Source organism: Ranitomeya imitator, chromosome 3, assembly GCF_032444005.1.
Source record: "Ranitomeya imitator isolate aRanImi1 chromosome 3, aRanImi1.pri, whole genome shotgun sequence".
Taxonomy (NCBI): Eukaryota; Metazoa; Chordata; class Amphibia; order Anura; family Dendrobatidae; genus Ranitomeya; species Ranitomeya imitator.
Genome location: NC_091284.1, coordinates 793,653,198 through 793,669,395, shown reverse-complemented (window position 1 = coordinate 793,669,395; position 16,198 = coordinate 793,653,198). Strand labels below are relative to the sequence as shown.

General features: G+C 43.5%; 1 protein-coding gene across 1 annotated transcript in view; it reads right to left on the bottom strand.

Moving 5' to 3' along the window:
• Positions 1-16,198, bottom strand: part of ARHGAP42 (Rho GTPase activating protein 42) — a 374,547-nt gene that overhangs the window by 126,188 nt on the left and 232,161 nt on the right. The window contains exon 5 of the mRNA XM_069759185.1: positions 509-610. Coding sequence (XP_069615286.1) covers positions 509-610 — 102 coding nt within the window. The remainder of the gene's footprint in view (positions 1-508; positions 611-16,198) is intronic.

Below are 16,198 nucleotides of genomic sequence, written 5' to 3'. Positions count from 1 at the left end.
GGATCAACGCCCTATCAAGGAATCTAGTGTATATACCCTGTAACATTATACTTTTCCAGAAAGGTATCCAATCCCCTCTTACATTTAAGTAATGAATCACTCATTACAACATCATACGGCAGAGAGTTCCATAGTCTTACTGCTCTTACAGTAAAGAATCCGCGTCTGTTATTATGCTTTAACCTTTTTTCATTATTTGTAAGTCAGTCTAATGGAGACATTAGTTACCGTATTTGATAACCACTTGTGTAATTATACTCGTCTATATAAAATTGTACCTTTCATCCCTTCCCAGTAGTCATCGTCTTTTAACCATCCATCGACCATGCAATTATGGCTTGACGGAAAGAAACATTACCACGCATCTCTTGTACTCCCATCAGCCCAGATAGCATTTATCCAGTTCTCAACTACGCAATGATGTCGTGGGCATAGCCACATGATTAAACCTTGGAAATGTGTATTTGAAGTCTTTGCCAAGATGAGGAGAAAATGAAGAACAATGTACCTCTTGTAAATGCGCCTCTTTCTTCTTCGATGATAAATTCAAGTGTTTCTCTAAAATTGAATAATATTTCTCACTCTCTTTGTCAAACTTCTTCTTTCCTTCCTAAAAACATGAAAGTCAAAACATTAACATTTGGCATGCAAAAGTAATTACCGACTAAGAAGCTTAGTGTGCCTTCCGCAAGGTCCACTAAAGCCAACATACAAGGTGTTGAAATATGAGACAACATCTATTAATGTGCTCTGTCGTAGAGGCAAAGACATCAGCATTCCCATAGTCTCGGTATGCCCTTACAAATCTACAAGGCATGCTGGGATCTGTGGTTTAACCCCTTAATCCCATGTGACGTACTATCCCGTCGAGGTGACCTGGGACTTAATTTCCGGTGACGGGATAGTACGTCATATGCGATCAGCCGCACTCATGGTGGGAGCGTGGCCGATCGCGGCCGGATGTCAGCTGACATCCGGCACTATGTGCCAGGAGCGGTCACGGACACCCCCTGGCACATTAACCCCCGGCACACTGCGATCAAACATGATCGCAGTGTTCCGACGCCATAGGGAAGCATTGCGCAGGGAGGGGGCTCCCTCCGTGCTTCCCTGAGATCCTCGGAGCAATGCGATGTGATCGCGTTGCTCCGAGGGTCTCCTACCTTCTTCTCCCTGCAGGCCCTGGATCCAAAATGGCCACGGGGCTGCATCCGGGTCCTGCAGGGAGGTGGCTTATCAGTGCCTGCTCAAAGCAAGCGCTGGCAAGCCTGCAGCCCTGCATGTCAGATCGCTGATCTGACAGTGCACAGCAAAGTGCCAGATCAGCGATCTTACACTATAACATGATGCCCCCTTTGGGGCAATGTTGTAAAGTAAAAAAAAATATATATTCACATGTGTAAAAAAAAAAATTCCTAAAAAAAAAAAAAAAAAAAAAATTATATATATATATACACTGTATGTGTGTATATATATATATATATATATATATATATATATATATATATTGTTCCCAGAAATACATTTCTTTATCTAAATAATAAAAAACAATAAAAGTACACATATTTAGTATCGCCACGTCCGTAACGACCCCACTTAAAAAACTGTCCCGCTAGTTAACTCCTTCAGTCAACGCGTTAGGGCTAGGGTTAGGGCAGGGGTGTCAAACTGCATTCCTCGAGGGCCGCAAACCATGCGTGTTTTCAAGATTTCCTTAGCTTTGCACAAGGTGCTGTAATCATTATGTGTGTAGGTGATTAAATTATCACCTGTGCAGTACAAGGAAATCCTGAAAACATGACCTGTTTGCAGCCCTTGAGGAATGCAGTTTGACACCCCTGGGCTAGGGTTTACCCCAACATATGGGGTATCAGCGTACTCAGGACAAATTGGACAACAATTTTTGGGGTCCAATTTCTCTTGTTACCCTTGGGAAAATAAAAATTTGGGGGCAAAAAAACAATTTTTGTGGGAAAAAAATGATTTTTTATTTTCACGGCTCTGCGTTATAAACTGTGGTGAAACACTTGGGGGTTCAAAGTTCTCACAAAACATCTAGATAAATTCCTTGGGGGGTCTAGTTTCTAATATGGGGTCACCTGTGGGGGGTTTCTACTGTTTAGGTACATTAGGGGCTCTGCAAACGCAATGTGACGCCTGCAGACCATTCCATTTAAGTCTGCATTCCAAATGGCACTCCTTCCCTTCCGAGCTTTGCCATGCGCCCAAACGGTGGTTGCCCCCCACATATGGAGTATCAGTGTACTCAGGACAAATTGGACAACCACTTTTGGGGTCCAATTTCTCCTGTTACCCTTGGGAAAATACAAAACTGGGGGCTAAAAAATATTTTTTTTCGGAATTTATTTTAGATTTTCACGGCTCTGCGTTATAAACTGTAGTGAAACACTTGGGGGTCAAAAGTTCTCACTACACATCTAGATAAGTTCCTTAGGGGGTCTACTTTCCAAAATGGTGTAACTTCTGGGAAATTTCAATGTTTAGGCACAACAGGGGCTCTCCAAACGCAACATGGCGTCCCATCTCAATTCCAGTCAATTTTGCATTGAAAAGTCAAATGGCGCTCCTTCCCTTTCAAGCTCTGCCATGCACCCAAACAGTGGTTTACCCCCACATATGGGTTATCGGCGTACTCAGGACAAATTATACAACAACTTTTGGGGTCCATTTTCTCCTGTTACCCTTGGTAAAATAAAACAAATTGGAGCTGAAGTAAATTTTGTGTGAAAAAAGTTAAATGTTCATTTTTATTTAAACATTCAAAAAATTCCTGTGAAACACCCGAAGGTTTAATAAACTTCTTGACTGTGGTATGGAGCACCTTGAGGGGTGCAGTTTTTAGAATGGTGTCACACTTGGTTATTTTCTATCATATAGACCCCTTAAAATGACTTTAAATGAGATGTGGTCCCTAAAAAAAATGATGTTGTAAAAATGAGAAATTGCTGGTCAACTTTTAACCCTTATAACTCCCTAACAAAAAAAAATTTTGCTTCCAAAATTGTGCTGATGTATAGTAGACATGTGGGAAATGTTACTTATTAAGTATTTTGTGTGATATATCTCTGTGATTTAAGGGCATTAAAATTCAAAGTTGAAAAATTGCGAAATGTTCAAAATTTACGCCAAGTTTCCAATTTTTTCACAAATAAACGCAAGCCATAACGAAGAAATTTTACCACTATCATGAAGTACGATATGTCCCGAGAAAACAATGTCAGAATCACCATGATCCGTTGAAGCTTTCCTGAGTTCTAACCTCATAAAGAGACAGTGGTCAGAATTGTAAAAATTGGCCCGGTCATTAACGTGCAAACCACTCTTGGGTCTTAAGGGGTTAAAGCATTAAACATATTGTATGCCTAAATATTTTAAGGGTCTGATGGGTTCTGCCTGTACTATAAATGGAAAGGCAGGTAAAAATGGTCTGGGTTTAGTCCTACATGGTCATTAAATCAGAGGTTGTAGGAACCTGAGTACCTGTTTTCCATTTATTGTTAGACCTAAGCTATGAGATCTTCTGGGCATGTTGATATTTGTGGTTTTAGAGAGGTTGTCCAGACTTGGGCTTCAAGTCTGTATTCACTCTAGATGACTGCAGACTTGTGAATCCTCACAGCACGCACACTGCCCGCTGTCAAGATTCTTCAATTATGCGATATGCTTATTTTTAGTCATGTGCTGACTAGACATGTCTGGCATCATTCAATTCAATTGTATTGATTAAGACCATGCATGTCTAGTTGGCACGTGACTGAATGCTTGCAAATCGCATATTTGTGATCACTTTCCCACCCACTCCTGGCATCGAAGAATCCTGACAGCACGCACTGTGCATACTGTGAGGATTCATAAGTCTACAGTAATACAGAGTGACTACAGACTTTGATCCCAAGCATGGACAACTCCTTCAAGCAGTGTAGGACTAAATCCTGTAATAATAAAGAGGATTTGTCACAAGGTCAAAAGTGGGCAGTTTTTACCCGTATTTTATGCCTGTTGCTCCCAAGTATTCCACTTTTTTTTATTATTTTTTTTTTAACATCCATCATACGTTTCCAGATGTTTTTTTTATTTAGTGTTGCATTTCTGGTCAATACAACGGGGCATGACTCATAGATTCTTTGTGGGTGTGTCTTTATGCTGTTTTACATTATTTGGCCACTTTCACATGTTAAGTATTTGGACAGTATGGGTGAAAAATGCCGAAGTGGGGACGTGTTTCCATTATACTTTTCCTCTGATTGTAAGCCAAAACCAGGAATGGAACAAATACGGAGGTAAAATACCGAGCGTGTGAATGTGGCTTTACCCTGTCAGCACCCCCCCCTTGTAATTATCATAAAAAGTAGAACTAGATAAAAAGGCCTTTATCTCTGGAACCGCATGATAAATTAGAAAAAAAAACAAAAAATACTCCTGGTAGTAGCGGAGATAAAATAAGAGCAAAAACTAGACATTTCTGTACATCTTACGAATTTCAATGGAAAGCAGCCAGACTCTTAAGGAAAACTATCAGAAAAAATATGGGGAGTACAGCTCACCCCTCTCCGCACAGTGACCTCTGCACAGATGACAGAGCATGACCATTACGGTAAGTCATTCAAGTCAATAAGGAGTCTTCAGACTTAGCTTTCCTATGTCCATGGAGTTACTGTAAATAATTCTGAGAACAGCAAGTAACATTGATTAAAAACAGACTGTGAAATGTTTGGCCTCACAAGAAGAATCAGCTGTGATCCCCCATGCTGTAATGTCTGTATACTCTTGTTTGCTTCCCTGCCCAGGAGATGTGGTACGGTCAGACACGGCCATTACACAGTACACAGCAGGGGCACATTTATAAGATTATCTCAGCACAGGAACATTTTTTAACACATCCAATTATGTAAATTATTATTGTTCCAAGATCTATTAATTAAAATGTACTTTGCTCGTGGGAAAAATTTTTTTAAAGGGGTACTGTCAGCAGTGACATCCAGACTATAATCTACTTCCCAAAAGCCGACAGACGAGAATTCTGGAATGTGCGGCATGATGACATATTTCCCTCATATGAAGCCTTGTGAAGTAATTGATTTCATACTCCTTATTCCACCATCTCAGCCTGATGTGTTTTCCAGCCACAAATTTACTTTGCTGTTTGATGTAATGGAGGAATATTTAAAGAGATAATCTATAGAAGGAAGAGTATTCTAGTAGTGGTTGTATCAATGAATGCGGCTTCCTTCACACTCTGATTTCTATTTCATTGACATTATTATTATTATTATTTAATATAGCACCATGGTGCTGTACATGAGAAAGGAGTTATGTACAGAGTTATACTGTAGATATCGTTTAAAGTAAACAAATTTACAATGACAGACTGGTACAGAGGGGAGAGTTCCTTGTCCTTGCGGACTTACATTCTACGGGGTAATGGGGAAGAAACAGAAGGTCGGGGGTGCGACAGCTCTGGTGGTGGTGAGGCGGCAGCTCGGGTGGTGATGAGGCGGCAGCTCTGGTGGTGGTGAGGCGGCAGCTCGGGTGGTGGTGAGGCGGCAGCTCTGGTGGTGGTGAGGCGGCAGCTCGGGTGGTGGTGAGGCAGCAGCTCTGGTGGTGGTGAGGCGGCAGCTCGGGTGGTGGTGAGGCAGCAGCTCGGGTGGTGGGGAGGCAGCAGCTCTGGTGGTGGTGAGGCGGCAGCTCGGGTGGTTGGTGAGGTGGCAGCTTCGGTGGTGGTGAGTCGACAGAATGGTTATTGCAGGCTGTAGGCTTTCCTGAAGAGATGGGTTTTTAGGTTCCGTCTGAAGGATCCGAGGGTGGTGGATAATCGGATGTGTTGAGGCGTGTAATTCCAAAGGACGGGGGATATTCGGGAGAAATCTTGGAGGCGATTATGTGAGGAATGAATAAGTGTGGAGGAGGGTAGGAGGTCTTGGGAGGATCGTAGATTACGTGAGGGAAGATATTGGGAGATTAGTTCAGAGACATAGATAGGGGACAGGTTGTGGATGGCTTCGTAGATCTTAGGGTATGTGCACACGTATTCTTGGCCACTGCGGATTTTTCTGCAGCAGATTTGATAAATCTGCAGGGCAAAAACGCTGTGTTTTTGCTGCAGATTTATTGCGGATTTACCGCGGTTTTTCTATGGTTTTCAATGCGGTTTTACAACTGCAGTTTTCCATAAAGGCAGCTGTAAAACTGCTGTGGAATCCGCAGAAAGAAGTGACATGCTACGGAATGTAAACCGTTGCGTTTCCGCACGTTTTTTTCCGCAGCATGTGCACAGCGTTTTTGGTTTCCCATAGGATTACATTGAACTGTAAACTCATGGGAAACTGCTGCGGACCCAAAGCTGCGGAAACGCTGCGAATCCGCATCATGTGCACATACCCTTAGTTGTTTGAATTGGATTCGTTGAGGAATTGGGAGCCAGTGGAGGGATTTGCAGAGGGGAGAAACAGGGGAGTAGCGAGGAGAGAGGTGGATTAGCCGGACAGCAGAGTTGAGGACTGGAGTGGTGCAAGGGTGTTAGCAGGGAGGCCACAGAGGAGGGTGTTGCAGTAATCGAGGCGGGAGATGATGAGGGCATGCACAAGAGTTTTAGTAGATTGTTGGCTGAGGAAGTGATGGATTCTGGCATCCTTTGGTAGAGCAGAGAGTCATAGACTCCCAGCTCTACCACTCTCCATCCTGTAGGCAGAAAGCTGTTCTAGGCATACAAGGTGATATCACAGTGTTGTGCCACCTATGCTGGCTTGCTCTGTATGCAGGGTAAAAGAGGATTTTGGCCACTCAGGTTAGGGGAATATAAACTTTACTTTTTTGTGGAGCATTGGGTGGCAGAAAGGTGATGGGTAACATCTGTCTCAGCTTTAGTGCTGGACTCTGCTCCTTTCTCCAATGACCGTCTTTTGTGGTGCTCCAAGATGGGTTTCACAAGTTACATAGCAAACTCCAGTTCTTTCATTACCCAAAACCTTTTTAAGGCCAACTTGGACACATTTATGTCTGAGTATTAAGTACTATATGCCTTGTGTTTACTTCTGTCTAGGAGTTTGTGCAACCAATTTATTCAGCTATTATCTCATCAAACTCCAGTTTGCTGCTATGACCCACATTTGCTTCCTGGCTCAGATCTGCTGGTTAACCCTTTATCTGCTGCAAACATAAGCAAACTCATATAGAGATTGTTCACACTGCTATCGACATCTGTCTGATATGTGAGCAATGCAACCGAGTGTATCTTCTCCATTAGCAAGTTTTCCTTTTCAAATTTGCTGCCAGTAGCTATCCATTATTTGCTTGTAAAAGCAGAAGATGGGCCTGTTACTAGCACCTCGATGTGGAACTGTAACCAGGGTATGGATGTGGACCAGTTACTAAGGCTTGGACATGAGTCTATTACTGGGGCCTGGAGTTCTATTCTAGGGTCTATTGTCAAGGCATGGAGATGGGCTTGTTACTAGGGCATTGGGGCGGGCTTGTTGCTAGGACCTAGAATCGGGTCTATTGTTAGGGCCTGGAGATGGGTCTGTTGCTACAGTCTTTAGGCTGGCTTTTAGCTTGGGCCTGGAGTTGGGCCATTCTAAAGCCTGGAGGAGGACCTGTTGATTGGGCCATTGGTCAGGCCTGTTGCTAGGGGCTGGAGGTGAGCCGGTTAGGGCAAAGAGGCAGGAAAGATCTGAAGAAGTTTTGTTTTTGTAGATTGCGTTCATCAGATCTAAAAGAATTTCATATAAGGTATACAACTCATTCATTGACCACCATTAATGAAAGTCCCGATCTTCTGACTCAAAGACACATGGGGTCTTTCTAACTAGTCCCCATTAGAAGAGTAGTTGCCCATGGCAACCAATCAGATTCCACTTTGCAGAAATGTGAAAGGTTGCTAGGGGTATCTGCTCCATTTTCACTTTGTGAACTTATGTGAAAATAAGTTTGATTTCCCATTAGTACAGTAAATGTTGTCTTCTCAGATCATTTGGGCACCTGCTGTTTCAATCTCAGTCATAAACCCTGTTTACTAGCGGGAAATGGCGAGTTACGGCTTTAGCACATTCCACTTCTAGAATTGTTGGACTCTCTTCCACCGCAAATAACTTCTGTTATTTTACTCAATCTGCAAACAAAGACTTATTTTTATTCCTTTTGCTGTTGAAATCGGATATTCCTGCAGACTTCCAGGTCTCCTGATGTCACATATTAATCATCACCACGCAGCATCAAGCAGCTATTGTTTTTTTTTACTTTGTAATACCATTTACCAAAAGTCAGCCCCAGTCATACCCTTAAAATAATTATAATTATCAGACAAATAACTGACTCCATTACTGCAGAGTTGAGACCTCCTCTGGTATAACATCAGCACAAACACTGAACACCCGCAGGGTGTTTAATGGCCAAGCAGCTGCACGCAGCCGTACATCACCAAGCACAATGCCGAGCGTCGAATGAAGTGGTGTAAAGGCGTCACCAATAGACTCTGGAGGAAGTGTGCTATATGTACTGACGTATCACTGTGCAATGACTGACACACCATAACTGAGGAGTAAATATCTCCTCTGGTATAACCATCAGCACAAACACGGCACGCCGTCCCGGGAGCTTCAAAACATGGATTTCCATGGCCAAGCTACTATATACCAGCATGAAATTACTAAGCACAATGCCATACATAAAATGTAGTAGTGTAAAGCCACCAACACTGGACTCTACAGCATTGGAAACGCTCTACGTTTCCAACGTAGAGCGAACATTGAGCGAACACTAGAGCGAACGTAGAGCGAACACTCCACGTGTTTGGTGGAGTGATGACTCACGCTTATGCTTGGGGGAGGAGACATAATACTATGTGGTTGTTTTTCAGGGATCGTTCTAGGCTCCTTAAGAAAAATCTTAAATTCATCACCATACATGACATTTTGTAAAATTTTAGCTTCAAATTTGGGCAAGGCCCTTTTCTGCTCCACATAACTGATCAGTGTACAATGCAAGGTCCATACAGATGGTTGGGGGAGGTTGGTGTAAAAGAACAAGACCGGCTGAACAGAACACAAACCTCAACCCACCCAACATGTTTGGGATGAACCAGAACAGAGAATGTGAGCCCAGCCTCTCCTCCATCATCAGTGTCCAACATCACAAATGCTTTTCTTGACAATGAGAAAAAAATTCCCACCTACACATCCAAAATATTAATCGCCAGAGAGGCTGCCCTGTCACGTACTTGTTATCATGGGAACTCTGCAGTGAGGGCGGTAAATATACAGTATATATATATCACACCTCCGATCCGTCACTGCCAGGATCCCCCAATAACACCAGAACGCTATGCTGCCACCAGTTCCTCATTAGATATAAGCCAAGTCCATTAACAAGCTTATATAGGGTCAGAAGCCAACCCTAGGTAGCGTATAAGTACTAGCCGGACTTATGGATGTGGGAAATCAGGTTTCAAGTTAAAAGACCAGTCCAAAATTAACTGATATTTTAATTGTCGAAAGATGCACTAGATACTACAAATATATACAAAGTAATATGCAAATATTACAGCAAGAAGTACAGATAAAAGTAGGGTACAGGTTGGGATTGCAGTTCGCTGTATATGTGTCACGTAACCGTTTCTTATCACTTGTAGATGAAGGGAAGTTCCTGTATCCACAGCCACCTTCTTAGTTTCTGGTATGTCTCCACATGTGGCATGATGTGGCTTCCATGGCAGAACAAGGACAAAGGCTAAAGGTGGGTGGCTAGCTTTTAACCCCTAGCTTGCCCCCTCCCATATTTGCCACCGCCCCTCTGGGTAGGATTTAATTCTCCTCCCTTGACCTCCTAGCTGAAATAATACCCAATATCTAGGATGGGTTATAACTACCTAGGGGAGGTCCAAACAGGACGACTGATGTCTCAACGGGTTCGTTGGGGCTGGACCGATATGGAGAGTATAAACTTGGGTCGGCTAAGAGGTTCTGGACAGACAGTCTCAATAGCTCGGAATTCGGGACAGCTAGAGAAATATGAGTTGCAGGGGTGTGTGCAAAGGACTACCAGGATTCTGGTGGTATATCGGACGTAACCCTGCGATGTACGGTACTCTCATAATTCATCTCTAGGTGTCAGTGCCAAAGTGTCTGCACTTTCAAGGTACTCTCATAAATCATCTCTAGATGCCGGTGGCGCTTGGTCTAGAGCTTTCCCTTGATGTGGGCCGCCTTGCACTAAAGACAGGAGGGGGTTACAGCTCTGCTCCTCCTTGCCTTCATTAACACGTGGCCTCTAATTCTCTGGCCAAATGGTGAAGTTCTGTTCTTTTGGAAATTTGTGTATTTCTCTCAAGGGTGGGGGCCACTTCAGGCATCCACATACATCCGCATGGCCTGCTTACCCAATGTTAAAGATAGGGTGCCCAGGACACATGCCAATGTAAGCGGAGCTGATGGAAGAGGTGCGGCAGTGGGCAGGGCTCAACAGAGGAAGAAGGCTTTCATCTGCAGCCCTGCCGAATGCTAGTGTGAAGCCTGCCTTATGCAGTGATTTGCCCAACAAAATCATGCATGTTTTCAATGCAGTGCCACCTGAGGGCCTATTGATCATGAGCATCCAAAATTGACCATCAGCATTGTCCTTTGTGCACATGGATATCTCCAGCATCTCTGAATCTTTTGATGCTATTACTATATTTTGTGGACTATAAGACACACTGGACCATAAGACGAACCCAAAATTTGGGGGATGTAAATAGGAAAAAAAGTGTTTAATACAATAGGGGGTCTGTCTGTACGAATTTAGGGTAGCTTATATTTTTCTGAAATTGTTTCACAATTTTTAGATACAGTTGTGAACCTCTGACTATCTTTGCTTCTAGGAAACTCTGCCTCTCTACCATGCTCTTTTTATAAACAATCATGTGAAACAGTTGAAAATTTACTCTCTGTCATGATTCCTCCATTCACGGTGTCCTATGCATGCAGTGAATGACAGCTCTGCTGCCCTTTGGATCGAGGGCTTACTGAGCTGTCAGGATTGTGAGTGACAGCTCAACCACCCAATCTAAGGCAAAGTAGTGAGTAGTGTGAATGACAGCTCAGCTGTTCTATCTGTTTAGTCTGTTGGATCTCCTCCAGGTGCCATTGTTCTAGGTGATTACAGGGCTATTTAACACTGAGAATGGTGAGACAATTGCCAATTGTAGCTTTGCTTAACTAGTGTGTGTTTAAACAATGCTCTGAGCTGCATTCTGAACTTCGTTACTGACCTTGGATTTACCTTTGACCATCTGTTTGCCTTACCCCTTTGTCTTGATCCACTACCTTCCTGATACTCTGACCTCGGACTGTTATCCGACTACGCCTTTGTCTATTATGAACCTTCTAGGTACTGACCCCGAAATTCTTGACTATCCTGCTTCACGGAAAGTCCATGAGTAGTGACTAGAGTCATACCCTCCAGTTGTTTTTTTTATTACATGCAGCTTAGTTTTCCAGCTTTTATTAACCCTGTCCTGACTTTTTTGAGATGTGTTGCCGACATCAAATACTAAATGATTTAACTTTTTGAAACGAAATGGAAAACTGCCCAATGTTGACCTACCGATCTATGTTCAACGAGATTTCCCATTGATCACATTCTTGTTTTCCTTACATTTTACACAGTGTTCCAACTGTTTTGGGCTGTAGAATGGGAGGTTATAAAAGTTCCTGTTGGCGGGATGTCTAGATGTGATAATACTTTTGAATACACAGATTTTTAACTCTTTACAATAAAAGAATTGTGCTTACCAATTTATTTGCATACAGTGGCATTCGTTGCCCATAGACCTCCATGTTAAACACACATGTACCATGAAGCTGTCCTTTGGGCTTTACACTCTCACATAAGTGTATATGAGAAGCCAATACATTCTGTAATGTCAAACTTTCTCAGGACCTCAACCAGAGCTGAAGTCACTACACGGGATGTTCATAATGTCATTAGCATTTCTAAATATTTATCCCTAAAATGCCTTCCTTTGTATCCAACTAGTGGATGCTTCTTAGAAGCAAAAAGGAGCTATTTTCTGCAGTAGCAAACTATTAAACTATAAACATCACTATAAGGGTATGTTCACACGTTCCTGATTTCCATCCTTTTTTTTTCAGGACTGAAACTGCAGCTCTTGGCAGAAAACGCAGGTCCTTTTTTTGGTCCTTTTTTTGTGCTTTTTTGGTGCGTTTTTTGATGCGTTTTTTGATCCTTTTTTTTATGCAGTTTTCTATGCAGAGTCTGTGTGTTTTCTAGGAAGTTTTTTAGGGTTAAAATGGCTGAAAATACCCTAACCCTAACCCTACCCCTACCCCTATTCTAACCTTAGTGGGAAAAAAAAAAAATCTTAATTTTTTTATTGTCCCTACCTATGGGGGTGACAAAGGGGGGGGGGGGGTGTCATTTACTATTTTTTTTATTTTGATCACTGAGATAGGTTATATCTCAGTGATCAAAATGCACTTTGGAACGAATCTGCCGGCCGGCAGATTCGGCGGGCGCACTGCGCATGCGCCCGCCATTTTGCAAGATGGCGGCGCCCAGGGAGAAGACGGCCGGACGGACACCGGGAGGCCGGGTAAGTATAAGGGGGGGAGATTAGGGCACGGGGGGGCATCGGAGCACGGGGGGGGGGGCATTGGAGCACGGGGTTGGGGCATCGGAGCATGGGGGGGTGGGATCGGGGCAGCCACACTCCGCCCACGCACTTCCGCCCGCTTCCCCGCACTTCCTGCTGCAGCGGTTCGGCACCACAAACCGCAATAAAACCCGCAGATATATTTTTGATCTGCGGGTTTTACTGCGGGTTTGACCTCACAATGGAGGTCTATGGGTGCAGAACCGCTGCGGCTCCGAAAAAAGAAGTGACATGCTCCTTCTTTTTTCCCGCAGCTATTCAGCGTGGCTTTTTTTTTTAAATTCAGGATCATGTGCACAGCGGTTCCTGTTTTCCATAGGGTACATTGTACTGTACCCTGCATGGAAAACAGCTGCGGAACCGCAGCGGCAAAAACGCTGCGGTTCCGCAGTAAAAAACGCACTGTGCGAACATGGCCTAATATATCTTTATTTACTATACAGTGGCTTGCGAAAGGATTCTCCCCCTCCCCTTTAGCATTATTTGTGTTTTGCTATCTAACAACCTGGAATTTCACTTTTTTTTTTTTTTTAGGGTTTCCATCAGTTCATATAAAAATCATACGTTCAACTGTGAACATGTGGCTTTCATAGAATCATAGAAAGCTCCAGTTTTTCAATGTCTTTTGTAAAATGTCATGCACAGAAATGGACACAGAATTCCAGATGAGGACTGACCAAGGAGGAGTAGAGGGGGATAATTTCTTTACGTAATTTCAACTCTTTACTTCTCTAAGGCCTCTTTCACACTTCCGTCGGTAGGGGTCTGTTGCAATGCGTCGTGCCGACGTACCGACGGACATTGTGAAAGTTTTGCATAACGTGGGCAGCGGATGCAGTTTTTCGACGCATACGCTGCCCTTTCTGCAGTCTGGGGAGGACGGGGCGGAGTTTCGGCCGTGCATGCGCGGTCGAAAATGTCGGATGCGACGGACAAAAAAGTTATATTGAACGTTTGTGATGACGGTCCGCCAAAACACGACAGACGCGACGTGTGGTAATCCGTCGCGATCCGTTGCTAATACAAGTTTATGGGCAAAAAACGCATCCTGCGAGCACATTTGCAGGATCAGTTTTTGGCCCTAAACGACAGATTGTGACGGAGGCCAAATGACAGAAGTGTGGAAGAGGCCTTAATGCACCCTAGAACTGTTTGCCTTTTTTGCTGCTGCATCACACTGTTGACTCATGCACAGTTTGTTATCTATTAGTATATCCAAGTCTTTTTCATATGTGCTGTTTCTTAGTTCTATTCCTCCCATTCTCTAGATATAATTTTTGCTTTTCTTGCAGAATCTTGAATGTTTCCCTGTTAAATACCATTGTATTAGTTGCTGTCCATTGTTCGAGCTTATCTAGATCCTTCTGAATCCTTTGTCTTTTCTAGTGCTAGCTATCCCTCCTAGCTTTGCATCATCTGCAAATTTGATTAGTTTACCTTCAGTTCACTTATCTACATCATTTATAAAAATAATGAACAACACTGAGGCCAGTGTTGTGAATTCTGTGGCAGAGCTCCCTCCTGTGGTCACAAGTGGTACTTCGGCTGATTCTCTCTGGGAGCTTCCGTTTGTGGAGGAAACTGGTACTGCTGCTTCTGAGTTTCCTCCCTCAGGTGATCTGGTGAGGTCGTTAGGTGCTTCTCTACTTAACCCCACCTAATGCTTTGATTCATGCTTCCTGTCAATGTTCCAGTGTTGGACTTGTGTTTCTCTGGATCATTCCTGTGGCCTGCTGCTCTGCATAGCTAAGTGCTTCTTTGCTATTTGTTGCTATTTTTTCTGTCCAGCTTGTCTATTTGTTTTGCTGGAAGCTCTGGGACACAAAGGGTGTACCTCCGTGCCGTTAGTTCGGTACGGAGGGTCTTTTTGCCCCTTTGCGTGGTTTTCTTTAGGGTTTTGTGTAGACCGCAAAGTTATCTTTCCTATCCTCGTTCTGTCTAGAACATCGGGCCTCACTTTTCTGAATCTATTTCATCCCTACGTTTGTCTTTTCATCTTACTCACAGTCATTATATGTGGGGGGCTGCCTTTTCCTTTGGGGTATTTCTCTGAGGCAAGGTAGGCTTATTTTTTCTATCTTCAGGCTAGCTAGTTTCTCAGGCTGTGCCGAGTTGCATAGGTAGCGTTAGGCGCAATCCACGGCTGCCTCTAGTTGTGTTTGGAGAGGATCAGGGATTGTGGTCTGCAGAGTTCCCACGTCTCAGAGCTCGTTCTATTATTTTGGGTTGTTGTCAGATCACTGTATGTGCTCTGACCTCCATGTCCATTGTGATACTGAATTGCCTTTCAGAACAGTAGAGGAAGCCAAAAGTACTAATGATTCTCAATAGAGGGAAAAAAGAAGTTCTGAGACCATTTTTTTTTCTTGGCTTTGTGTTTTGTCTTTTTTTTCCCCTAGACATTTGGGTGGTTCAGTACACAGGTGTAGCGATGGACATTAGAAGTCTGTCTTCATTTGTGGATCAGCTCTCGGCAAGAGTACAAGAGATTCAAGACACTATTGATCAGAAATCTATGTTAGAACCAAGAATTCCTATTCCTGATTTGTTTTTTGGAGATAGAACTAAGTTTCTGAGTTTCAAAAATAATTGTAAGTTATTTCTGGCCTTGAAACCTCGTTCCTCTGGTGATCCAGTTCAACAGGTTTTGATTATTATTTCTTTTTTGCGCGGCGACCCTCAGGACTGGGCATTTTCTCTTGCGCCAGGAGATCCTGCATTAAGTAATATCAATGCGTTTTTCCTGGCGCTCGGATTGCTGTACGATGAGCCTAATTCAGTGGATCAGGCAGAAAAGAATTTGCTGGCTCTTTGTCAGGGTCAGGATGAGATAGAGGTATATTGCCAGAAATTTAGAAAATGGTCAGTGCTCACTCAATGGAATGAATCTGCGCTGGCAGCTATGTTCAGAAAGGGTCTCTCTGAAGCCCTTAAGGATGTCATGGTGGGATTTCCTATGCCTGCTGGTTTGAATGAGTCTATGTCTTTGGCTATTCAGATCGGTCGACGCTTGCGTGAGCGTAAATCTGTGCAGCATTTGGCGGTATTACCTGAGCTTAAACCTGAGCCTATGCAGTGCGATAGGACTTTGACCAGAGTTAAACGGCAAGAACACAGACGTCTGAATGGGCTGTGTTTCTACTGTGGTGATTCCACTCATGCTATCTCTGATTGTCCTAAGCGCACTAAGCGGTTCGCTAGGTCTGCCACCATTGGTACGGTACAGTCAAAATTTCTTCTGTCCGTTACCTTGATCTGCTCTTTGTCATCATATTCTGTCATGGCGTTTGTGGATTCAGGCGCTGCTCTGAATTTGATGGACTTGGAATATGCTAAGCGTTGTGGGTTTTTCTTGGAGCCCTTGCAGTGTCCTATTCCATTGAGAGGTATTGATGCTACGCCTTTGGCCAAGAATAAGCCTCAATACTGGACCCAGCTGACCATGTGCATGGCTCCTGCACATCAGGAGGATATTCGCTTTCTGGTGTTGCATAATCTGCATGATGTGGTCATGTTGGGGTTGCCATGGAT